The sequence below is a fragment of the Papio anubis genome, chromosome 17 (genome assembly GCF_008728515.1).
Source record: "Papio anubis isolate 15944 chromosome 17, Panubis1.0, whole genome shotgun sequence".
In the NCBI taxonomy this organism is placed as follows: Eukaryota; Metazoa; Chordata; class Mammalia; order Primates; family Cercopithecidae; genus Papio; species Papio anubis.
The window spans coordinates 64,552,036-64,578,933 of record NC_044992.1 but is presented as its reverse complement, the minus strand read 5'-3'; the positions used below and the strand labels follow the sequence as shown (position 1 = coordinate 64,578,933).

At 47.7% G+C, this 26,898-nt stretch overlaps 1 protein-coding gene across 12 annotated transcripts in view; it reads left to right on the top strand.

Moving 5' to 3' along the window:
- SLC39A11 (solute carrier family 39 member 11) overlaps positions 1 to 26,898 on the top strand; it is a 561,386-nt gene that overhangs the window by 464,414 nt on the left and 70,074 nt on the right. For 11 of the 12 annotated variants that reach the window (XM_017950929.3, XM_017950930.3, XM_031657167.1 and 8 more), the window contains one exon: positions 8,487 to 8,556. In XM_017950929.3, the coding sequence (XP_017806418.1) occupies positions 8,487 to 8,556 (70 nt within the window). Of the gene's footprint in view, positions 1 to 8,486; positions 8,557 to 21,876; positions 22,594 to 26,898 lie in introns of those variants that run through there. The other variant, XM_021928442.2, reaches the window with a different exon arrangement.

Sequence of the window (26,898 nt, the reverse complement as noted above, 5' to 3'; positions counted from 1 at the left end):
TGAGTGGCATTAATGCCTATATAAAAGAGGCCCAAGAGAGAGGCCCCCTCACCCTTCCCATCATATGAGGGCACAGCAAGGAACCCCCCATCTGTGAACCAGGAAGCTGGCCCTCACCAGACACCAACTCTGCGGGCACCTTGATCTCAGACTTCTCAGCCTCCAGAACTGGGCGAGAAGACTGCAAACTCCACCCCATGCCCTTAAAACTAAGAGCTGCTTATGGGTCCATTGAAAGAGAAAACACTTTTCATTGTTTGCTTTCCTACCACTGACTTAAACTCTAACAGTGTTCTATTAATATAATAGTTTAATTTTTTTTTTGTTTTCTGTAAGTGTCCCTCATCGGGAGAGAAGAAAAGTAACATTTGGCAATCTCTGAAGACATCTTTGTTATAACTGGGACAGGAGGTGCTACTGGCGTCTAGTGGGTAGAGGCCAGGGATGCTGCAAAACGCCCTACAGTGGCCAGAATAGTCCCCCACAACCAGATGTCAATAGTGAGGAACCCTGAACAGGCCTGTCAGGTACATTTCATTTTTTTTTTTTTTTCATTATTTTTTTTGAGATGGAGTCTCGCTCTGTCACCCAGGCTGGAGTGCAGTGGTGTGATCTCTGCTCACTGCAAACTCCGCCTCCCAGGTTCACGCCATTCTCCTGCCTCAGCCTCCCGAGTAGCTGGGACTACAGGCACCCGCCACCATGCCCGGCTAATTTTTTGTATTTTTAGTAGAGATGGAGTTTCACCATGTTAGCCAGGGTGGTCTTGATCTCCTGACCTCGTGATCTGCCCGCCTCGGCCTCCCAAAGTGCTGGGATTACAGGCGTGAGCCACCGCGCTCGGCCAGGTACATTTCATTTAACACAACCATCCTGTAAGCAAAGCAGTGTTATTCCCCTTTCACTTTTGCAAGTACCTTAAATAATATACTAAGATTTGAGCCCGGGTTTATCTCAACCGTTTTTGTTACTGTTTTCCACAGAGGAGGGCATGGAGGGATGGAGTTACAAGGGCAACGGGGAGGTGGAGAGAGGCAGGCACAGCCACCTTCCAGCCCCAGGTGGAGGTTGGAGTGAGCTGCTTCTGCTTTGGTGCTTATGTTCAAGTTTGTCCTCCAGACCCTGCCTCACCCTGCGTTCAGTCGGACTTCCTAACCCAGGCTTGGCAGTTCAGTTTCCCTGAGCTAATGGCAATAGCTTTGTAAAGGGGCAAGAACTTATTCACAGTATGAGTTGGGTTTCTTCTGTTTGCACTCGGGGTGGGACACCAGGGGCGTGAGCACCAGTGGGCATTTTTCCTCCTTTCCTTTTCCACCCAGTGAGTTCTTTCTACCGTCTGTTGATCTTCAGTGTCGGCCTGAATTCTCGTTGTGCTGTTCTTTCTGCATACGTAACTAACGTGTCCTGCCTTCTCATGAGCTTAACTCTCAGGGCTCACCTCTGTTTCCAGACGTGGTAACAAATACACCGTGTTTCCCCAGGACCTCTTCTTCCTGTTTCACTTTCTGGATCCGGGGGGAAAGTGGACTGAAGCCTCCTAAGGCAGCGCGGAGCTGTGGTTCCCTCCCGCCAGGGCCACTGGAGAACTGAGAGGAAAGATGTGCTTATCTGCAAACCATCACGGAATGCTCATCTGTGAACTTTTGTCCCTGCTCCTGGCCTGGCCCGAGGTCCAGGATGGGCCGGAGGGAAAATGCATTCCCTTTGCTCCAAACCTCTTCAGGGTACGGAGACTCAGATGCCAGTGTTCACTACCCGTGGGGCCATGTCATAGCTGGAGGAAAGCTGCGAGCAAACTGGGCAGCAGAGGACACTTGGGGGTGGGGAATAGAATGAGAGACTGCGGATCACGACCCAGCTCTAGCCTCCCCAGCTGGGTCACCTAGGGCAGGCCCTTTTCCTCATCTGCTCACTGGGTGCTCCCTTCCCCAACCTCCCAAAGCTGTTGTGAGCATTTATATAAGTCATCGAGCTGAGGCTGCTGAACTCCGAGCTAAACTACTCGAAGCGATTGTTTTGCTAATTAGCATGCACTGTTATTTGCATTAAAATGACTAATTAGAAGAAAATTTTTAACAAAAGAGTCAACCAGCTGTTGTTTATGGTTTTAGAAAGTGAATTTTCTCCAAGGGAGGGATATGCCTGTCTAGTGTCAGGAAGTAGTTCCCTTGATTTCTCCCCAAGGGTCCCTGGTGAAGATCTGTGCCTTGCAGACCCACCGTTACCGATGGATGGTCTCAGGTGTGTGAGTGCAAAACAAGGTTGAGAATAGCAGGCTTGTAAATACTGGACTCCTCAAAGGCAGGACACTGGCCAGGTGGCAGCAGGTCAGATGTTCTCGAAGTTCATATTCTCGTGACCATGGACATGGGCAGCTCCCGCGACTCGGCCTGCACAAGCAAGGCTGCCTCCTCCCTAATGGAAAGGATGTCAGAAACCCTTAGGCATACCCATCGCAGCCTGCCCTGAAATTCAGCTCTCGCCAACGTCAGGCACCTCACCTAGGATACTCTTTTTTTTGAGATGGAGTCTCACACCGTCACCCAGGCTGGAGTGCAGTGGCGCCATCTCGGCTCACTGCAACCTCTGCCTCCCGAGTTCAAGCAATTCTCCTGCCTCAGCCTCCCTAGTAGCTGGGATTAAAGGCGTGAGCCAGCACGCCCAGGTATTGTTTTGTATTTTTAGTAGAGACGAGGTTTCACCATGTTGGCCTGGCTGGTCTTCAGCTCCTGATCTCAAGCAATTCGCCCACCTCAGCCTCCTAAAATGCTGGGATTACAGGCATGGGAGCCTCCACGCCCGGCTGGGTACTCCTTCTTGCCTACCTCTTTTGGATGGTGTCACATCCATCAGGCGAACCTTAAAATATTGAACATGGATCCACACCCCTTTCTGATACTTGAGTAGTGGCTTTCATCGTATCTACTCATGGAGTGATGAAGGATCTACACCCTGGGCCTCGGACTCAGAACCCACCTATGTCTCTCAGACCAGCTCCCATCACCTTCCCTCTCTGATCTGTGGACTGGAGGTGACAGTTCCAACCTATATTTGAATTAGCCATTTTAATGCAAATGATAGTGTTCCACATTAGGCCTCTAGGCTCCAAATTAGGCCTTGTCTTCAAGATCCTAATCTCTCTGTGATTCTTTGCCTTAGGAAATGGGGCACTGGTGGCCCTTTCTATGCTAGACACTGGACTATAAGCCTTATACCTGCAGTGAAATGTATGTGTCGATACTAGTCTAGTCTATCATTGATTACTGTAAAAATACATAAATCTATTATAAAAAGTTAAAATTTATCAAAAATTATACCCTTAAACACAGGTCACATATGGTGCCACTCGCAATGAAGAGAAATATAAGCAAACATAAAGATGCAGTGTTAAGCCTCTAATCTCAGCACTTTGAGAGGCTGAGTCAGGAGGATCCCTTGAGGCTAGGAGTTCAAGATCAGCCTGGACAACTTAGTGAGACCATCTCTATGAAAAACTTTTTAAAAAATTAAAACATTAAAAAAATGATGCAATATTAAGTCATAACTACATAGAATTAACTACAGCCCACTGTACTACTGCAACCATTTTGTAGCCACCTCCTGTTGCTGTTGCAGTGGGCTCGGGTGCTGCCTGTAAAAGGCCTTGTCGGGCTCGGCTTGGTGGCTCACGCCTATAATCCCAGCACTTTGGGAGGCCGAGGCGGGTGGATCACCTGAGGTCAGGAGTTCGAGACCAGCCTGACCAACATGGAGAAACCCTGTCTCTACTAAAAATGCAAAATTAGCTGGGCATGGTGACACATGCCTATAATCCCAGCTACTCGGGAGGCTGAGGTAGGAGAATCACTTGAACACGGGAGGCAGAGGTTGTGGTGAGCCGAGATCGCACCATTGCACTCCAGTCTGGGCAACAAGAGTGAAACTCCGTCTCAAGTTCAAAAAAAAATAAAAAAGGCCTTGTGACACTAAGCATCTCCTCGTGAGCAGTTCACCTCTGCAGTGAATTGCATGTTACCGTAAAAAGTGATCTCTCTCAGTTCTGACGTATTTTTCATCATGTTTAGTGCAATACTGTAAACCTTGAATAACACCACAGGACCCATACAGAGTGCCATTAGAGATACTGGAAGTGCTCCCAAGAAGCAAAGAAAAGTCATGACATTACAAGAAAAAATTAACTTGCTTCATATGTACCATAGTTTGAGGTCTGCAGCTGTGGGTGCCTGCCGTTTCAGACAGACAACGCCTCTTTATGAACAGACAGTGTAAACATATGGTCTTGATAAATACAGTACAGCACTGTAAATGTATTTTTTCTTCCTTATGATTTTCTTAACATTAAGAACTTCTATGTAGCTTGCTTTACTGTAAGAATATAAGAAGTGTTATCTAGCTTACTTTCTTGTAAGAATACCGTATATAATATATATAGCACACAAAATATGTGTCAATTGACTTTATGTTCTTGGTAAGACTTTTGGTCGGTATTAGACTGTTAGTAACGTTTCTGGGGGAGTCAAAAGTTACATGTGGGTTTTCGACTGTGCAGGGGATTGGTGCCCCTAATCCCTGCATTGTTCAAGGTTGTCAACTGTAACTAAAAAATAATTTTTTTTTCATTTTTTAAAAAAATTTATTTATTATTATTATACTTTAAGTTGTAGGGTACATGTGCATAACGTGCAGGTTTGTTACATATGTATACTTGTGCCATGTTGGTGTGCTGCACCCATCAACTCGTCATTTACATCAGGTATAACTCCCAATGCAATCCCTCCCCCCTCCCCCGTCCCCATGATAGGCCCCGGTGTGTGATGTTCCCCTTACTGAGTCCAAGTGATCTCATTGTTCAGTTCCCACCTATGAGTGAGAACATGCAGAACAGACATTTCTCAAAAGAAGACATTCATACAGCCAACAGACACATGAAAAAATGCTCATCATCACTGGCGATCAGAGAAATGCAAATCAAAACCACAATGAGATACCATCTCACACCAGTTAGAATGGCGATCATTAAAAAGTCAGGAAACAACAGGTGCTGGAGAGGATGTGGAGAAATAGGAACACTTTTACACTGTTGGTGGGATTGTAAACTAGTTCAACCATTATGGAAAACAGTATGGCGATTCCTCAAGGATCTAGAACTAGATGTACCATACGACCCAGCCATCCCATTACTGGGTATATACCCAAAGGATTATAAATTATGCTGCTATAAAGACACATGCACACGTATGTTTATTGCGGCACTATTCACAATAGCAAAGACTTGGAATCAACCCAAATGTCCATCAGTGACAGATTGGATTAAGAAAATGTGGCACATATACACCATGGAATACTATGCAGCCATAAAAAAGGATGAGTTTGTGTCCTTTGTAGGGACATGGATGCAGCTGGAAACCATCATTCTTAGCAAACTATCACAAGAACAGAAAAAATAATTTTTTAAAATGCATATCGATTTTAAAGTCTGGTTGCCCTGGTAGTGCTGACTCCAGCCAACCACCTTCAGTCTCAGAGCTGTTAAAGGGAGAGTTGGGGAGCCTTCTCCGTGGCCTGCTTGGGTGTGCACATGCATGCTGAGAGGCCAGGCCCACAAGGCTTGATGCTGCTGTCTGGTTTTGGAAAGACCTCCCTCTAACTACCCGGCTTCTGAACCTGGCGGGGGCCCAAGAGTCACAGCGGCTGATCTCTGGAGTCGAGCTTGCAGTGTGGGGCAAGCTCCAATGTCCTAGGACTCTGTGTCCTGACGTTGGTTGTTATAAGAAAAGTGGAAGGATACCTGGTAGGGAATCAGAATCCCAAATTCTCACCAGGTGCAGTGGCTCATGCCTTTAATCCCAGCACGTTGGGAGGCCAACATGGTGAAACCCCATCTCTACTAAAAGTACAAAAATTAGCTGGGCATGGGGGCACATGCCTGTAATCCAGCTACTTGGGAGGCTGAGGCAGGAGAATCACTTGAACCCAGGAGGTGGAGGTTGCAGTGAGCTGAGATCGCACCACTGCACTCAGCCTGGGCGACAGAGTGAGACTCTGTCTCAAGAAAAAAGAAAAAAGAATCCCAAATTCTCAACCTGCAGCTTACAGTGGTCACAGCTATCCCATCAGGACCCCGCAGGAGATCAAGCACAAAGGGTAAAATGAGGCAAAAAAAAAAAAAAAAAAAAAAGAACACCTTATTCCTTAGCAGGATCTTTGGGCTCCAGACCCCATTGTGGTCTCTTGTTGAGCCAGACTGCATCACAGGTGAGCACTTTCACCTGAACATGCGATAAGTCTCCACTGCCTTCTTGTCCCCAGGTGTCTCCTGGAGTCAGTATCACAATTCCGACATCCTGGACCCACTTCAAGCAGACAGGACACAAGGAAGAAACGGGCTATACTAAGAGGCAGTGAATCAAAAGAAAATGAGTTCCTCTCACTCAGTAGATTTTTATATCTTCCCTCTTCTTAAAAAAAAGTTCTCATTTGACCCCCCAAAGCCCTTGGCCTTGCTGCTGAACAGTGGTGGTAATTCAGTAGTTCTCCTTCGTGTTTGGATCGAGGGGAATCATTGCCTTCTTCACAGATGTCAGAAGCGCCCTGACGCTGTGCTTCTACCCCTTTGGTCCACGGCCACTGGGTCAGGTCCATTTCCTTCCATGACCCTCACTACTCCATCAGATACACGCAGACCAGCGCCATCCTCCCACATCTGATCCCTAGGCGAGTGGCTGGTGAACTTGGCAAGCCCGTGAACCGCAGGAAAGGACCTGAAAACCCATCTTATCTAGCCCGAGGCTGCAAGCTCGACTCTAGCCACCCCCTCAGTGTAGACCGCATCTGTCTGCACCATTTGAGGGTGGTTCCTTTGAAAGCTGGAATGTTCTTCAAAGAGCAGTCATATAAAAATGTATGCTTGGCTGGGCGCGGTGGCTCATGCCTGTAATCCCAGCACTTTGGGAGGCCGAGGCGAGCAGAACACAAGGTCGGGAGATCGAGACCATCCTGGCTAACATGGTGAAAGCCTGTCTCTACTGAAAATACAAAACATTAGCTGGGCATGGTGGCGGGCACCTGTAGTTCCAGCTACTCAGGAGGCTGAGGCAGGAGAATGACATGAACCCGGGAGGCGGAGCTTGTAGTGAGCTGAGATGGCGCCACCGCACTCCAGCCTGGGCGACAGAGCAAGACTCTATCTCAATAAAAAATAAAAATAAATAAAAATAAAAATGCATGCTGGTGGTGGTGATCGTGTCACCCCTCCTCCTTTCCTGCTGACAAGACCCCAGTTTATTCGGATGGCGGCTCCCTTGATTTTAGGGAGCATGGGCAGGGTAGGCTCTTTCCCAGCCCCAGAGAGGGATGGAGACTGGCCTCAATCAGTTCCGGAGTCTCAGGATTTGGGGCCTGAGGCTGTGATGGAACCAGGGATGGGCGTTTGCTCCTATTCTGGCCAGAGGTATGAGGGATGCCAGGAAAGGCGTTCATTCCAGAGTAATGAGACAAAGACTTGATAAAGAAAGGTTTCTACCTTTCTACTTTCTTCTTGCCTAGGATGTAGTTGAGATGCCTGGAGGTAGCACAGTCACTTTGCAACTATGAGGACCTAATGGTGAGGATGAAGAAAAAAAAAAACGAAAACAAAAGACGCCTGTGTCTACAGTGACATCATCGGGCTGCCGTATCAACCTTGGACTTTCTGTTGCATGAGCTAATAAATAAAGCCCTGTGTGTTTAGGCCAGGGGTTATGAAAAGTCCAGATAGTAAATATTTTGGGTTTCAGGCCATACGGTTTCTGTCCCAACTACTCCACTGTGCTAATGTACATGAAACCAGCCATAAACAATTCGTCAGCCAATAAGCATGGCTGTGTGCCAATACAACTTCATTTACAGACACTCAAATTTGAATTTTATACAATTTTCTTTTTTCTTTTTCTTTTTCTTTTTTTTTGAGACGGAGTCTCACTTTGTTACCCAGACTGGAGTGCAGTGGCACACTCTTGGCTTCCTGCAACCTCTGCCTCCTGTGTTCAAGTGATTCTCCTGCCTCAGCCTCTCGAGTAGCTGAGATTACAGGCGTGCATCACCATGCCCTGCTAACTTTCGTATTTTTAGTAGAGATGGGATTTCACCATGTTGACCAGGCTGGTCTCGAACTCCTGACCTCAGGTGATCTGCCTGCCTCGGCCTCCCAGAGTGGTGGCATTACAGGCATGAGCCACCATGCCTGGCCAAATTTTATATAATTTTCATGTGTCATGAAGTAGTCTTTGTTTTTTCAATTACTTAAAAAATACAAAAATCATTCCTAGGTTGCAGGCAGCAGCCATTTGGACCCCATGCCTTAGTTTCCCTGGGTTTAAGCTGCTGTTAGTATGATTTCCTGTGACTGGCAGCCTCATGCAGTCCTACTTGACACGGTGACAGTGATGGTGATGTTCCTTATTGGGAAATATTCCTAACCCCTCTTGTTTTTCTTACGTCTATTTCAGAGGGTCTCGCTGTTGGAGTTGGATTCGGGGCTATAGAAAAGACGGCATCTGCTACCTTTGAGAGTGCCAGGTAAGCCAGCACCCTGGTACCCCAGAGCATGGTTCTGCACCCAGGGGTGCTCCGGGTGTGCGTGTCACCTGGGTGGGCTGTCTGTGCATTATCATTCAGCACCCCAGCCCCACTGATGGAGGCCGCATGGGGTCCGGTGAAGGCCATCCCTGAGAGAGGAGTCTTTCAAATGAGCTATTAAGTGGGTGATGATCATTTTGAAAACAAAACATGGACAGAATCGCAAGCTGTACTCTAAGCACTTCAAAGGTGTGAAGACTGATGACAAAAAACAAAGGCAGCCACTGACACTCTTCAGGCCTTTCCTTTTCGAAGCCCTCCCTTTGTCTTTCTCGACCCTGGGCTCTCCTGGTTTCCCTCTCTCTTTCCACCTGCTCCTGGAAAGTCCCTTTGATGGTGGGCTTCTCATCCTATGGCCTGTTCTTAAGAGGTGATGTTCCCGGGGACCTGTATCTAGAACATCCTTCCTTTTCACTGAACGCGCCATCCCTGGACAACCTTCTCCATTCTTGTGACTTTATTTTCCATGTGTTTGCTGATGATACCCAAGTCGAGCTCCAGCCGAGTCTTTTGTCCTGAATACGTGTTCTTGTATTTCTCCATCTGTTGTCATGTAGAACCTGCCCTTCCTCCAGGATTCCCTGTCACTGCTGTACCCAACTGACCGAGCCAACCCTGCCGTCACTCTCAATGTCTCATTTTCCCTCACCTTCCATACTCAAGCACCGGGCCTTGTACATTCTTTGCTGTTCTACCTGCCTGGAAATAAACAGGGTGTGGGTAAGGTCACAGCCTTGGGATCACACGGCGTTCTCTAGACATGGTGCAGGTGAGGTCTCCATGGTTCACCCAGACCCACAAAGCCATAAATGCCACACTCTGCAGGATGGAACCTTCTATCTGAAGGCAGCAAACTCAAGTGGCTTCAGGGGAATAAAAGATCATCAAAATGGGTGGAGACAGTCAGCTGAAGACAGTTGGGAACCATGAGGACTGAGGCAAACTTTAAACAGCATGCGCACTATCTAAAGGTAGTTGAATTCACAATTATTTTAAAACATAACTCAGTGCAGTGACTCAGGGGCGACTGGTTTATCACTCCTGTAGCTCCTTCACTGTCTTCAGACTGATGCAGTCCCAAAATATTCTCCCTGACTCCCCCCAGGAAATAGCACTCCCTCCTGCACCCGTTGATCGTGACTGTCAAAAACGAATTTCTCACATAACCCCTTTTCCATCCTTCCCCGGTTACCAAGCCTGCGTGGGGCCTGTTTATGCACCCTGAGGACTATGTTCAGGCCACTTCCTTGCATCTGTTTCCCCAGCTGAAGTGGAGCCCCTGTGTGTTACATGTAGTCATTGCTGGTCACTGAATTCTAAGGCTGTATGTTAAGAGGCATGGCTGCTCCATGAAGTCTCAAATATGTGCATGGACTGGAATGTTCTAGGGCAAAACTTTTTGTGTTCTCAACTTCATATTCCTGCCTCTCAGACTCCCAAGTCATTCATTAAAATAATGCCCATGGTGAAAATCATATGAGATGGTAGACGAGGGCAGAGCCTTTAGAATGGAAGAAATGTCACCCAAAACAAGGGCTAATGATGACTCGTCACATCCTGCAGACTGCTCTTCTAAGCGTGGGGCCTGGGGTGGGGGCATGTAGCTCTTCTGCCCCTGGCACAGCAGTTTTGATCCTGACTCCACTAGACCACAAGAGACTTCAGAGTCAAGCAATATCCACGGGGCTGAAGAGCCCAGAGGGTCTGACCTTATAAACATTCAAAGGCCAGGTCCTCCCGGAGCACAGGAAACCACACAGGCTGCAGAAGATCTGTGCCCAGCAAGTGACAGCTGTGCCCCAGGCATGAAACTCACAGGCCAGGCTCTCTGGTGGCACCACGTCCCCCGCGACATCATCATGTCAACTCCAATGTTCCTCTGTTCTATCACCTGCACTTTCTGCCAATCTTTGTAAGTATTTCGGAAGAAAGTGGAGCAAAAATATTTCCAACTCAGCTCCTCCCTTCCCTGGACCGAACAGATTCTCTCTGAGTTATAAAAGCCCTCAACCAGATCCTCTAACTGGGGTGGAGTCAGTGCAGCGGGCCTCAGTGTCTTCAGCCTCACGAGACCCTCTGCTATACAAGCATCACTGGAGGGTCCATATGCCCCCACTCCTGACCCGTTATCGTCACAGCCTGCGGGGCAGTAATGACGGAGCTCTGCTGTCATCGCCACTGTGTCCACAGAGTAATGAGGGCGGGGGGCCCTGCAATGCAGGCTGGAGAGAAGCAATGGGGGAAGAACATTCCCTCAAGCAGACCCTTCAGCCCATTCTCCCCACTTTGAAAAACACGTCGAGTTTGTGATTCCCTCCTTCCTAAATGTCTGCCCTCTTCTTCTTGGGTGGCAAGATGTAGAACAGCCCCCAGGCCAAGGCTTGTTAGCTTTCTCTGCCTTTAGTTCACACTACACATAGGATTTCATAGGAGGATAGGGACTAGAGTGTAGTGGAGAGTAAGGACTTTCCACTTGAGTAGCCACGAGGGAAAGGTGCGTGCTGAAGTATAGCCTGGACAGGCAGAGCCTGCCTCCCTGCAAGGCTGTAGAATTGCTCAACCAATAACAGGTTGGGGCCAGTGTTGTGCCTGTTGACACAAGGACGTCAAGGGCTGCAGCTTCTAGTTGTCTCATAATGCTGGGGCTTTCAAACCAGCATCTGTGCTTGTGTGTAGAGTCCAGAGAAGCCAGCCCTGCAGAAACAGGCTGCTATGGTGTTCATACACCAAGGCAGTATCTTGCCTTAGATTACCACCTGCAATCCAGGATGAGACTTTGGCTTGATCGATTGCACTAAATCCACCCACACTCTCGGTTCCGTCTTTTTTTTTTTTTGAGACGGAGTCTTGCTCTGTCGCCCAGGCTGGAGTGCGGTGGTGCGATCTCTGCTCACTGCAAGCTCCGCCTCCCACGTTCACGCCATTCTCCTGCCTCAGCCTCCCGAGTAGCTGGGACTACAGGCGCCCGCCATCATGCCCAGCTAATTTTTTTGCATTTTTAGTAGAGATGGGGTTTCACTGTGTTAGCCAGGATGGTCTCGATCTCCTAACTTCGTGATCTGCCTGCCTCAGCAAAGTGCTGGTATTACAGGCATGAGCCACTGCGCCCGGCCAGTTCCCTCTTTCAAGAAGGAAAAGAAAAGGTACTGACACTGTAAGACGATGAAAGTACAGTGAACAGACCACCCTGTTGGATGAGCCATTGGTGAAATCATGTAGTCCTCAGCATTGAATACAGCCACATGAGGCCAGGACCACTGTGACACAGAGTGCCAGGCAGAGGGACTGTGTACCAGCCCCTGCCTGCCCAGAATCTCCCAGACTCAGCCAGTTCAGCCTCCACTGAGGCTGCAAATGCTTAGCTATCTTCTGAGCAGTCCTGGTCTCCGCTCATTCATTCATGCATCCGTTCTTTAGTGAGTACTGGTATGTGTCCCACATTATGCTAGTCACTGCAGAAAACACAATTTGTATGACAGAAATCTTCCAAAAAGCTGAACATTTGTCACTAGTACTTCCAGTAACATGGTGAGCTCAGCTGACGTGGATGTCCCACCGCAAACACACACACAAGTAAACATGGTTTTTACTACACAGCCAAGAACTAAGGAGAAAGAAATGCCAGATGCTAGAAATAAAGGGAAAAATCAAAGGCACCATGGAAGGTGGTTTCAGATCCTTATAGAGGTTCAAAGGACTGAGGGTTAGACCTCATGCCCATGGAGCAGATGGAGCCGTGGCCTTGCCCTTGGATGTCATGGAACTGAAACAGCCAAGCCTAAAGGCCAGGACTTTCAGGTATTGCTTTCTGTAAAAGGGGCTATAAAACTCCACCCACTGGTCCAGGAACTTGCATGTGCAGCTTGTCCTCTCTCCAAGATCTTGGACAGAGAGACAGGGTATAAGGCACAGTAAACGATGTGCAGGATAGGAAAACCCTAGACCTGCATCACACGAGGGTGTACGGTACAAACCTTTGCACTGTGTCTTGTACCAGAAACCTCAAATAAAGAACATAAATACTGGCCTAGGATAATAGAAATCTTTTAGGCTCTAGCAGGAACAAACACAAAGTCCTCACCTACACAAAGCCCTAACTCTTCCACTAACCAGCCACAGCAGATGCCTGGGGCAAGGAAGGGGACTCAAGTACAGTTACACTTACACTCAAATAGAAAATAAAATAGAAGCAAACCACATAGGGAAACATGCTGCGCAGGAAAGATAGCACTCACAGAACTAGAAATAAGAAAACTACAAGAGAAATGCATCAGACAGACCCGAACTGAGGCACAAAATACCTGACCAGCCCTCCTCAAAACTGCCAGGATGGTCCCAAAACAAGGGAAGTCTAAAAAACTGTCCAGAATAGATGAAGGAGACTAAATGTAAGGAGACTAAATGTAAGATGGGATCTTTGTACAGAAAAGAGATGTTAGGGAAGAACTAGTAAAATCTGAATACACTGTGTAGTGTAGTTAAAAGTAATGCACATGGCCAGGTGCGGTGGCTCACGCCTATAATCCCAGCACTTTGAAAGGCTGAGGCAGGCAGATCCCTTGAGGTCAGGAATTCGAGACCAGCCTGGCCTACGTGCTTCTGAAACCCCATCCCTACTAAAAGTACACAAATTAGCCGGGTGTGGTAGTGGGTGCCTTTGATCCCAGCTACTTAGGAGGCTGAGGCAGGAGCGCTTGAACTCGGGAGGCAGAGGTTACAGTGAGCTGAGATCTCACCACTGCCCTCCAGCCTGGGCAACAGAGCGAGACTCTGTCTCAAAAAAAGAAAAGAAAAGGACCTGTAATCTCAGCCCTTTGGGAGGCCGAGGCGGGTGGATCACCTGAGATCAGAAGTTTGAGACCAGGCTGACCAACATGGTGAAACCCTATCTCTACTAAAAATACAAAAAACTAGCAAGGCATGGTGGTGGGCACCAGCTTACTCAGGAGGCTGAGGCAGGAGAATCTCTTGAACCTGGAGGCAGAGGTTGCAGTGTGCCAAGATCACGCCATTGCATTCCAGCCTGGACAACAGAGCAAGTCTGCGTCTCAGACGAGCAAGCAAACAAAGGAATGCACCAATATGGGTTCCTTAGTTGCAACAAATGTTCCATCCAAAGTGAGATGTTAATGATAGGGGAAACTGAGGGCAGGGTATACAGGAACTGTCTGTACTATCTTTGTGCTTTTCTGTAGACCTAAAGCTAATCTAGAATGAAAGGTTTCTTTAAAAAAAAAAAAAAAAAAAAAAAAAAAAAAAAAACTGCATAAGGCTGCACAAATGAAAGCACTGTTTAATGCTTAATAAGGGATAGATTTATAATAATACAATAGTTTTACGAAAGACACCAAGGAGGAAAGCCGCCCCCATGATCAAATCACCTCCCACCACGTCCTACCCCCAGCATTGGGGATTACAATTCCACATGCGATTTGGGTGGAGACGCAGACCCAGACCATATCCACCAGGGACTGCGACAGAATCTGGAGATACGAGAGGCAGAGACAGATTCTCTACGCAGAAACGACAGTTCAACTCACAGACGATTTCTGAGCTCTAATTGAAGACAAGCGAATGCTGTCTTCAAAGTGCCAAGAAAAAGTAGCTGCCATTCTAGAGTAGAAGCTGCCAAACTTTCTCTTAAAGTTCCAGATGGCCTGTGGGCCATATGATCTCTGTCACAACTACTTGACTGACTGTCGTGGAAGTGCCAAGGTAGCCCTAAATAATACATAAAGAAATGGGTGTGGCTGGCCAGGCACAGTGGCTCACGCCTGTAATCCCAGCACTGGGAGGCCGAGGCGGGCAGATCACCTGAGGTCAGGAGTTCAAGACCAGCCTGACTAACAGGGTGAAAACCTGTCTTTACTAAAAATACAAAAAATTCACCAGGTGTGGTGGCACACACCTATAGTTCTAATTACTTGGGAGACTGAGGCAGAATTGCTTGAACCCAGGAGGTGGTGTTTGCAGTGAGACAAGATCGTGCTGTTGCACTCCAGCCTGGGGACAAGAGTGAAACTCTGTCTCAAAAAAAGAAAAAAAGAAAAAAAAGAAGAAGAAGAAATGGGCGTGGCTGTGCCCCGATCCAAGTTTATTTACAGAAATAGGTGGTGGGCCTTTGGGTTGAGTTTGCCTACCCCTTGTCTATTGCCAAGTTGAATTTTTTACTGAGCACAAATACAGACTGCCAAGTCTACTACTTATTACCCATTGTTACAGGATATGCGTAGAAGGTACATCAGGGCAAAAGGGAAAAGAAGACATTAGTAAATTATGCTAGGTCTGGCGTGGTGGCTCACACCTGTCATTCTAACACTTTGGGAGGCTGACGCAGGAGGATCGCTTGTGTCCCAGAAATCAAGGCCAGCCAGGGCCACATAGGGAGACCCCATCTCTATAAAAAATGAAAAAATCAGCGAGGCATCATGGTGTGCACCTGTGGTCCCAGCTACTCAGGAGGGGCTGAGGCAAGAGGATCACTTGAGCCTGAGAGGTCAAGGCTACAGTGAGCTGTGATTGTGCCACTGCACTGCAGCCTGGGTGACAGAGCAAGACCTTGTCTCAAAAAACAAATATGCTAGTGAATCTAAAAGGACAATTACTAATGAGAGAGAGAGGTATAGGATGGAGGAGGGAAGTGAGAATGCATGAACGAATAAACACTGGGAAGAGAGATGGAAAACCAAAGTGAAATAATTCAGCCATCAGATGGTGGAATTCATCTCTTCAAAGAGGTTTTGCTTTTTAAATTTTCAGTTCTAAGTGATTAGCAAGTGGCACACCTAAAATACGACCTGATAAAGTTGAAAAGAAAGGAAGAAAGATACAAGGCAAATGCTAATCAAAAGAAAGCGGGTATTACCTTTTTTGTCTTAGACAAAGCAGACCTGAAGGCAGAAAGCCAGATAAGGGATAAAGGTCAGTACTTAAGGAAAGGGGAAGTAATGTACCAGGATGATGTCATGATGCTGCGTTTGTAGGCACCTAGCAGCATGAGCCTCGAACTGTTTAAAGGAAAAATCATCAGAATTGCAAGGAGAAACATAATCACGGTGGGGGATTTTAATGTCCCTGTCTGATACTTGTAGATGACGCAGATATTAAGTTAACAAAATGCATACAGTGGACATATATAAACTCCAGCCCAGCCATTAGAAAGCTTACTTTCATTTCAAGCCACAAGAGGGTTTGTAAAATGGATTAGAGTGCTGTGCCACAGAGAGAGTCAGAATACATACCCCAACATCAATACCATTCAGACCACATTGTCTTGACTTCAATGTGATGTAATTGAAAGTCAATAGCAGAAAAGATACCCATAGTAATTTATTAATGGGCAGTTAAGCCCATAGACAGCATAAGATTAACACAGTCCAGACTCCACAGGGCTTGATCCAAGCCAGACCGAGAAACCAGCAGAAGACAGGCAAGCGTTTCGCTCCTCTCAAGGGCTCTTCATAGAATGGGCTACATTTCATCAGGAGCGTAGGGGTGGTCTGCGTGGATGAGGGGATGATAAGGGCAGGTAGTACTCTGAGCAAATGCCAAGGTAGGTGCCAAGGTTCTTTCAGGGCTGGTGGACAAACCGATATGACTGAGATAGAATTCGCTGGTGCTTTAGAAAAGGTATGTCTAAAGGATTGGATTGGCTAGTTGCAGTGGCTCATCCCTGTAATCCCAGCACTTTGGGAGGCTGAGATAGGCGGGTTGCCTGAGCCCAGGAGTTCAAGACTAGCCTGGGCAACATGGTGAAACCCTGTCTCTACAAAAAAATACAAAAAAATTAGCCAGGTAGGATGGCATGCACCTGTAGTCCCAGGTACTCTGGAGCCTGAGGTGGGAGGACCACTTGAGCCTAGGGAGGTTGAGGCTGTAGTAAGCCATGATCGTGCCACTGCGCTCCAGCCTGGGCAATAGAGAGACTGTGCCTCAAAAAAAAAAAAAAAAAAAAAAAAAAAAAAATTAAAAATAAATAAATAAAGCATTGGATTGAGGCAGGAAAAAGCAGGTGCATTACTGAGCAAAAAATTGGCATCTATGGTGGGTTCTGATACAGGCAAGAGACATCACCCAAGAGGTAACTTAAACATGCTTCTGGCTAAGATGAAATACTTTGGGAGAGCAGGTAGGGGAGATAGGCCAGTATGAAGAATGCAGCAATTGAAAAAGAATATTTACAGAACCCCCCCCCCCCCCCCACTGCTGTGTGTCTTAGCAGCAATGAAGAAGATACCGGATGTTGTGATGACCGTGAGAATAAGGACTGATCCCAGGAAGAGCTGTTGTGTACAGAACCCACAGACAGCACTTGCCAGCTGATTTTGTTGTTGCGTGGAAGGGAGAAGGGAGAATTTGAGTTCAGGTGACAAGGAAATGTAGGTTGATCTCATGCTGTGGAGTGGACTGAGAGGGGAGCAGGACTGCATTTACATAGACTGGGGAAAGCGCTACCCAGTACAGGCCCAGGGTACATGTGCACCAAGCTAACTAAACCGGATCGTTTTTGACTCCTTTAGTGGAGGGGTTGGCAAACTATGGTCTGTGGGCCAAATTTGGCCCAACACCCGTTTCTGGAAAGGAGGCTTTATTGGAGCACAGACACACCCATTTGTTTCCATATTGTCTGTGGTTCCATATGTGCTATAGTGGCCGATCTGCATAATGGCCAGAGAAATGTTAAGGCTGAAAAGCTGGAAATACTTACTATCTGCAAAGCTGAAAATATTTACTATCTGACCTCCCCTTTCCTTTTTTCTCTTCTCTTTTCTTTTCTTTTCTTTCTTTTTTTTGAGACGTTGTCTCACTCTGTCACCCAGGCTGTAGTGCAGTGGTGCAATCATGGCTCACTGCACCCTCGACCCCCTGGGCTCAAGCGATCCTCCCACCTCAGCCTCCCTCCCAAGCAGCTGGGACGACAGGCACATGCCACCACACCCGGCTAATTTTTGTATTTTTTTGGTAGAGATTGACTTTGCCCAGGCTGGGCTCGAACTCCTAAGCTCAAGTGATCTGCCTGCCTCAGCCTCCCAAAGTGCTGGGATTACAGGCGTGAGCCACCGTGCCTGGCTATCTGACCCTTTTCAGAAAGCGTGTAGACCCCTAATTTAGTGGACACAATCCCTGTTTTTAGCCCAGATTCATCATTCAATACTCTTGAGGCCAACTGTCTTTCTTATGACCTCCTGCTTGTGCCCTGTTTATTGAAGCAAGAGGCTTCATGTAGATATTGCCTGTGGCATCATAGCCACCCACGAGAAAAGGAACTATTCCGAGAAGGCTCTGTCTTCAGTTGCCAGGTAAGGGGTTTCTGACCTGGGAAGACAGGCAGGCACTTCGCCTATCGTGTGTGTGTGTGGCTGCTGCCATCTGGTGTACAGATGCTGTTACTTCCTCACCTTCCTGGAGACCTGCCCAGCTCCTTCACCTCTGTCCACCTCCCTACCTGGCCATGTCAGCTTGCACCAAGGTATTCATTCAGAGGTCATTGTCTCCTGAATTAGGAAGACTCTCAGCCAGCAGAGGGAGGCCTGTAGTTCGAGGGAAACACAGCTTGCTTCTTTCTTTTTCTTTTTTTGAGACGGAGTCTTGCTGTGTCCCCCAGGCTGGAGTGTAGTGGCACAATCTCAGCTCACTGCAAGCTCCGCCTCCTGGGTTCACATCATTCTCCTGCCTCTGCCTCCCAAGTAGCTGGGACTACAGGCGCCCGCCACCATGCCTGGCTAATTTTTTGTATTTTTAGTAGAGACGGGGTTTCACCGTGTTAGCCAGGATGGTCTCAATCTCCTGACCTCGTGATCCACCCGCCTCGGCCTCCCAAAGTGCTGGGATTACAGGTGTGAGCCAGTGTGCCTGGCCCCAGCTTGCTTCTTTCTGTTCTGGTCCCATAGCAGTTTCTTTCTGCTTCAACCACAAAGGAATTCTTCAGACCATATGCATTTGGGGAATTGCATGCTTAAGTGGTTTTCCTTTCTGAAGTATCGTCACTTCGAAGAACGTGTTCTCTGGAGAGGAGACACACCCTCAGCTCCCACTTAACTCAGTGGCAGGCATCATTCAAACCAGCAGGGAGAGCAAGGCTGTCTATACTTAAACACTCAGCTTCACATACCACTTCCTGTTTTAAGCTTTGACTAAGCACGTGTCAAGAGACGTTTGTAGTCCATGGACCCGCCTTGACCTACAGGTGCATCGGCCATCCCAGAGCAGGCTGTGCACAGCAGAGGAGGCTGGCTGCGAACTTTAGTGTGCCGTGGATAGTCCACAAAACACATCCCCAAGATATGACCAGACCAGCTAATGCTAATCAGCACCCAGACACTTGGTAAAGGATGCATGGTTGATTAGTCTACATTTGGACGTAATACAGCTCATTAAATTACACATGAAGGCATCAAAACCAATTTTAAGATATATGTTTGCCTCTCTGATCAAAGAGTAAAGATCATAAGTCAGATAAATCCTTTCCCCTGGCTTATAAATATATATGTTGATATATTAACAGTTATTTAAGACAGCAGCCATTTGTTAACAAAACAAGCCTTTATTTAGAAAGAAAAATGGCAATTGACATACTTTCCTGGTCATTCATCAACATTAGCCAGTAGATGAGCATGTCTTTATGTGTAAACACATTACATGTGTGTCTGCCTGTCCAAGCAGCCACTCTAGTTTTGCTCCAGTAGATTGCGCGTGTGTGTGTGTGGGGGTGTGTGTGTGTGTGTGTGTGTGTAGACAGGATCTTGCTCTGTTGCTCAGGCTGCAGTGCCGTGGCACAATCATAGCTTGCTGCAGCCTTGACCTCCTGGGCTCAAATAATCCTCCCTCCTCAGCCTCCCAAGTAGCTGAGACTCCGGGTGTGCATCCTGTAGATTATTGAAAGCATGCTTGCAGGTTACATGTAGAGAAGTTACAAAGGAGACTTCATTGCTGTGGCAGGGAGGAGTCTCAGGGAACTCACATGGAAACATTTTAATTATAGTTCACTCTAACATCTTTGAACAAGCAAGCTGCCTTCACTGGCTCCCTCCAAGCCTCCACGCAGCTGCTCTCGCAATGCCTGGACCTGCCCCGGGCAGCACTCAGTCTGCCAGACTCGTGGAGCATCCCAGGGAGACCCTTCCTTCCTCACAGTTGCTGATCCACCTCCTCCCTGCCTAGCAACTTGGGTCTAAGCATTCCCAGCCTGGTCTCCCTGGAGAGTAGCCTTTAGCCTGAGAAGTGGAGACCCAGCCCGAGGACAGTAAGGTGCCTGGGGAGAAAATACGTTGACACCTTGATCCCACTGTTCCCACCCTTTCACAGCAGAAAAATGCCCCCTCCCACCCTTCAGTCACTTCAGCACTATCCTGTTCTATTCTTTATCTGCAGTCGCACAGGGTGCTCTCAATTTTATTTCATGCAGGCAAGCTCTTCTCTTGAACCTATCACACTACCCTGTCTGGAATTCTAGAGTGATCTCTTGGCAGCTCCTTCTCTTCAATTTTCCTGGCTCATCCTCCCACACTGCATAGCCTCACCTTGAATTACAAAGAGACAGTGGTCTTGGAAAGTGCCGGCGGGCAGCAGTGGACAGACAGCGCCACCACGCGGTAGCTTGGCGTCATAGGTCGCTAGACAGCACCAGAAGGAAAAAGTTTGACCAGGAAAGGCAGCTGAGACGAGTGTGTAGCTCTCCGGATCCATGTTCGGCTTGTACAGAGGGTGTACCTGCAAAAGGCTAAGGACCATACATGTAAGTTACATGTAACTTTGGACATGTCCAACTTCGCTTTGGACGTTTTTCAAAATAGTAACATCCTTATATTCTGGCTGCTGTACCCTGATGTTTTCACCCCCCATTGAATTTGGCACTTATAAAGCTCCTTATTGTCTTATTTTCCCATGTCGGAAATAAAAGTAGAGCTTTTATGTGACCCTACGTAGAGGGGTCGAAATGTGAAATGGGCCAATTAAAGTGTGAGAAGCTACTCCGAGCCTTTGATGGTCTACCCTAGCAGAGGAGCATAGAGATGCAAAAAGTCCTCACTTCCAAACACCCAAAAAATCAGTTCAGTGTTTCTTTTTGCCATTTCAAGGGGAGAGGGTGACATTCACTTTTCTAGTGACTTAAAAAAACGTAATGTTATTTATTGCATGCATTCTGGGAAGTGAAGAAAGTGAGCCAGGCCAAGGAGGTCCACTGGATGCATGGGCAAAGCCAGACCAGGATCAAACAGGTTCTCACCATCTTATGTCATTTGCCATCAAGTCGTTTATCAGTCTGTCCCCATCCATCCGTCCCTTCACTCCACAGAGATTCACTGAGCACAGGATTAATCCTTTTGAAGAAAGGTAACTTAGGATAGTTATTTCATCCATTGCAACTGGGAAAACAAGCTTGAATTCGTAGGGTTGGCGGGCTGAACGTGATTTTGAAAGATTGTCTTGCCTCTTAAGTACTTTTTTTTTTTTTAGCAGTTGAAGCTTTTGGAACAAGTTCCTAAGTGGACACTCTGGATGGAATAGATACCACCCTTTCCCCGAAAGTTCCCCCTCTGCACTTGGCAGAAAACCCCTGATCTAGCCCAAGTCTCTAATGTTGTAAGTGAAGAAACTGAAGTCTCAGGGTGGAAAAGGAGGTCATCAGGGATGACTGAAGTCAGAGCTCCTGGTTCCTGAACCCTGGGGCTCTTTCCTCCGCTCTAAGAGCTGATCTGTCTGTAGCTGGTCATGTTTCCATTTCAGAGGGTGGAGGGAACTTCCAGGATGTCTCAGAAGGTCTGCTTTCCTCATTGTCTCAGCTTCCCCTCTGAGGCTCACTCCCCACACCGCTTTCTTGATATTTTTTCTCTTGTCCCATTTGAACTTCAAGAAGTGCCCCTCCCATTCTTGGACCACCTTGAAGCTTTTGAGCAAGCTTTTGGAAAACTATCTGTTTTGTGCATTGCAATAGAAAACTCAAATTAAAGGAGCCAGATGGGATTGAAGGCTGGGAAGCGAACAGGGAGAAATGAATCGTCTTGGGCCTCATCACCAGAGTCCCTGTCCAAACCTGGGTAATTCTTATCCCCCTCTGCCCCTCTCTTTTCTCTCCCTTTCTCCCTTCCCATGGCTTTTTATAATAATGCTTTTCAAGCTCCCAATAAGAGCAACATTTTATAGAGAAAAAAAAAAAAAAAAAAGACAGTGTTTTGCCAGTAAGATGTGTGTTCCTGTGTTAGCACCACTGATCTCCCCATAGTTGCACATCTAAAATTTTTTTTTGACTAATCCTACCAGGAGAGAAGAGCTACCCCTTGGAGACTTCGTTCTCCACATCTCCAGCTCTGTGCTGACAAATACAATCCCATCGTTACCTGGAAACCTGGTGATTTTCCAGAACGTGTGGAGGAGAATCAAGAACTTAATAGCCATTTGCTTATAAAATATTCCATCATGGAGCCTGATGCTTGTGAATCTCTGGGTTGAATGGATAAACAGATGGACAGATGGGTGAATGATCTGAATACCTGCTAACCTGAGATTGTCCACAAGGTTCCATCTTAGTTTGGCTTCATCTGTGTCTGGCAGACTTTTATGACCCACTGTCTTCACTCGCCAGGACTGATGGAACATATAACATTATTCAACAGAAGTCATTTGAAAAGTAAATGTATCACCTCAACAATGGCAAAAAGAAAAGTCTAGTTGATCTTGGGGTGTTCTGAAGTTAGCACTCTTCACACCTGTACCTTCTTCTCCTAGCACAGACAATCCACGTGTAGGGTGATGGTTGTGTGTGTTTGGGGTTGGCCTCACTGGTGTTACAAATCCAGTTACTGTCATCCATCTCTTCCTGCTACTACTTACTCTGAAAGATGGTTTTCCTTTGAAGGATGGAGAAATTCTGTAATCCAGACCTCCTGACAGCTAGGCTACAAACACACACACACACACACACACACACACACACACACACACACTCTCTCTCTCTCTCTCTCTCTCTCTCTCTCTCACTCCTACAAAGACAAAGAAAATCCCGGGAGAGATATTAAGACTCGCGCTCATTTCAGCACTCTGTCCTCCTGGTGACATCTCTCCATGAAGCATCTGGGACTTCGCCTGACAAGCACCAGACAACCTGACTGAGCACTTGGCCCTCACTGTGTGTGCCTCAGTTTCTACGTCCATCATGTGAAAGAGGCAGATTGTATCCATGGCTATGAGACTGTTGGGCTTTGTTGGACAATGAAGACATCCTCCAAATATGTAAAGAGTGACAAAGGACGGCCACCTTTTATATTTTTCAAAGTGAAGGCATTGAAGGAAAGATGCGATCATAGACTGCCATGGTCAGTGAATTCTTTTATGAGAGATCACCCTTCTAGAAAGTGCAGCCGGGTGCAGTGGCTCATGCCTGTAGTCCTGGCACTTTGGGAGGTCAAGGCTGGCGGATCTCTTAAGGACGGGAGATCGAGACCAGCTTGGCAAACATGGTAAAACCCTGTTTCTACTAAAAAATACAAAAATTAGCCAGGCGTGGTGGCGGGCACCTGTAATCCCAGCTATTCGGGAGGCTGAGGCAGGAGAATCACTTGAACCCAGGAGGCGGAGGTTGCGGTGAGCTGAGATCGCACCATTGCACTCCAACCTGGGCAACAGAGTGAGAGTCTGTCTCAAAAAAAAAAAAAAAGTGTTATTTACCACCAAAAATTAGTTCATGAAGTCAGGATAAAACAAAGTCCTTTCTGCCTTCAGATAGAAAGACCAAAGACCTTCCAAAAACCTTACTTTTTCTCTCCTGCACCCCACCCCAGTTCAAATTCCATAAAACAATATGAAAACCTTGCATGATAATACCTGGTTTGTAATTGTGCTCTTGATACAAATTAATCTGTTTGAACTCCATTGGGCAATGCAACAAGATGATCTGGACTCTGCAATTTATTCTGCTACTGTTTTCATCTGTTGAAAATCTAATTTCTCAAATTTGGATGATGTATTTTTAAAACGTATTCCCTTGACTTTTGCTTCACTGTCGTCGTTCCCTGTGTGCAGAAGCCATCTAGGAGAGGAGAGCAAGGAGAGAAGGGGAGTCTTTTTGAGAGAAGGAAGTCACAGCCCTAGGAGGGATCTTGATTCTTGAATTCCTAAGTATTACCCAAAAAGAGAATCATTAGCATGGAAAAGAAATTGATACTGGAAGATACTGAATTTCTTTGGATTGACCAATTTTTTTTCTTTGGCTACTTCATGGAAATGGGGGCCCTGGGACAGAATAATATCCGAGGGAAAAGGGAAAAAGATAATTTTTTTAATGCACAGCTGAGTTACAGGGTATACTTTTTTTGTTTGTTTGTTTGAGACGGAGTCTCGCTCTGTCGCCCAGCTGGAGTGCAGTGGCGCATTCTCGGCTCACTGCAAGCTCCACCTTCCAGATTCACGCCATTCTTCTGCCTCAGCCTGCCGAGTAGCTGGGGCTACAGGTGCCCGCCACCACGCCCAGCTAAGTTTTTGTATTTTTAGTAGAGATGGGGTTTCACCCCATTAGCCAGGATGGTCTTGATCTCCTGACCTCGTGATCTGCCCGCCTTGGCCTCCCAAAGTGCTGGGATTACAAGTGTGAGCCACTGCGCCCGGCCTTTTTATTTATTTATTTATTTATTTATTTTTATTTTTATTTTTTTTGAGATGGAGGCTCACTCTGTTGCCCAGGCTGGAGTGTAGTGGCGCCATCTCTGCTCACTGCAGCCTCTGCCTCCCAGGTTCAAGCGATTCTCCTGCCTCAGTCTCCTGAGTAGCTGGGATTACAGGTGTGCATCACCACACCCAGCTAATTTTTGTATTTTTAGTAGAGATGGGGTTTCGCCATGTTAGCCAGGCTGGTCTCGAACTCCTGAACTCAGGTGATCCATCCACCTCAGCCTCCCAAAGTGCTGCGATTACAGGCATCAGCTACACCCCTGGCCAATTTTAAACTTTAAAGTTCTGTTTCTCAAACACAGAAGCATCATCATGACAAGGGCCTTTCTTGGGACCACATCCTGCATCTTGGTCCTCGAACCACAGTAATGACCAGTGTTATGTAGGGGAGCTCTGCTGAGTGCTTGCTGTGTGCCCAGTCCTGTGCTGTCTTTTTCCTTCATTCTCTTGAATCATCACACATGGACCCAAGAGGAGCCCCATTTTACAGACCCAGAAAATTGAGGCACTGAGAGGCACCTTGTCCACAGCCCCATAGCTAGTAAGGGCAGCAGTCAAGACCGGATGTGGTGGTTCTTGCCTGTAATCTCAACACTTTGGGAAGTTGAGGCGGGCAGATCATCTGAGGTCAGGAGTTCGAGACCAGCCTGGCCAACATGGTGAAACCCTGTCTCTAGTAAAAATACAAAAATTAGTCAGACATGGTGGCACGCGTCTGTAATCCCAGCTACTCAGGAGGCTGAGGCAGGAGAATCGCTTGAACCCAGCAGGCGGAGGTTGCAGTGAGCCGAGATCGCGCCACTGCGCTTCAGCCTGGGTGACAGAGCAAGACTTTGTCTCAAAAATTAACAACAACAATAAAAAGGGCGAGGGGACAGCAGTCAAGTCTGTGCCTAGTCTCTGACCCCAGAGCCTACCTCTTTTGGGGCATTCTAGGCTATGAGGCGACCTGGCCTGGCAGGAGGAGAAGCTAAGTGGGAGAGCCTGGGGGAGTGGGTGGGCCTTGCTTCCTATTGAGTTTAACTTACTGCAGACCCCCTCATACCTCATTGTATGTGTTGGGGAGATGAAGTAGGAAGTATTGATGCTATTTAAGACCATGGATTCTGGGGCTTGACTCCCTGGGTTCAAATCCTGGCTCTTTCATCAACTGGGTCTATGACCTTGATGCATTGCTTTTCTTACGTGCCTCAGTTTCCTAATCTGCAAAATGAGAATAACAATATCTACCTCAGTGGATTGTTCTGACCATGAACTGAGTTTCTCTAGGGAAAGCACCCTGAGTAGAGCCTGGCGGACGGTAGCGTTGTCTGTGTGAAGCTACTGCTCTTGCTTCTGGCACAGCCATGACACATCCTACAGCTAGATGGCCAGCCTGTTTCTGTTTAGATTCCAGGACAAGCGCTCCCCACTCCCTGCCCACCCAGGAGAAGAACTGTCTCAGAAGTAGCTTCCACTGTCTGCAGGGAGCTGACACTCAAGCCTCGGGGCTCAGGTCCAGGAGCGGGGTCTTTGAGTGTGCCTGGCTGCTCTGCCCTCCCACTGCTTCTAGTCCTGTTGCTAGGGCTGCGTGCTGGATAAGGGGCCTTCACATCCTTCACTGTCTTTCCCCTGAGGCCCTTCCAGGCTGACTTCGTCATCTTGTCAAAGCATGGACTCTGCACACTCATGAGCCCTGGCCCTGGTAGTGCCTGGCCCAAGTCCTCAGCCTTCGTTGTGTGGTGTTTTTCTCTCTCCTGTGTCCTCCCTGGGAGCAGAGCCTGGGTCACCTCTTTTATGCTCTACATGGGACCCAGAACCAGGCAATGCGTGGTCAGCTCTGCATTAGGGGTGGTGATGGCCTCCCTGGAATCCTTCAGATGATTTCATAAGGGTCGGCCCCTCCAGACCACACAAGCACACGAGCTGCTTCCTTTTTGCTCCACAGTTTCCTGGACTCATCTGGAGGCCCCTTCCATGTAACCACACAAGTCACCTTCTCAGAGCAAGAAGGGAGATGACAGTGCTGCCCCCTCCCCCATCCGCCGGGCAGCAGCGTCTCCTCCATGAGCAGCACAAGCGGCCTTTATGCTGCGGCCCCTTCCTCCTCTGCCACTGCCCCCAGCCACCCCCACCCAAGTCCCTGGCGACAGGTATTGGACATCTTGGCACAGGAAGCTATCTCTGCACAACGTACGCTCTGTTAGTCTGGAGCAGCCTCGGGGGAGGGAGGGCCCCGCCAAGCTCTCTGAAAATGGCGGTGTGGTTTCCTTGAGGCTTTCCCGGACACTGGAGATGATGCACGCTTCTTTTCTCTTCTCCGTTCCCGCTGCTTCCCTGTCCATCCTCCCCAACAGCTTGTTACAAGCGACTTAGGGAAGAAAGCAATTCTGTCTTCCGGGGCAGCCCGCTGAGGAAGGTCAGGCCACTACAGAGGGAGCTGTGGGTGTGGTTTAGTTCTGGGGGGCGGGGTCTTCATTTTAAAACATTCTGCTTGGTACACTAAGGCAGCTCAGGAGCACTGGTGCCTGTGTGGCGCTCGCGGGGACATGTGGCACTTGGGTCTGTTTACCTGCGTTGCTCAGTCCTCACTGCCATCCCAGTATGGACATGGGAGGCAGAGGAAGCGCCCAGAGGTCA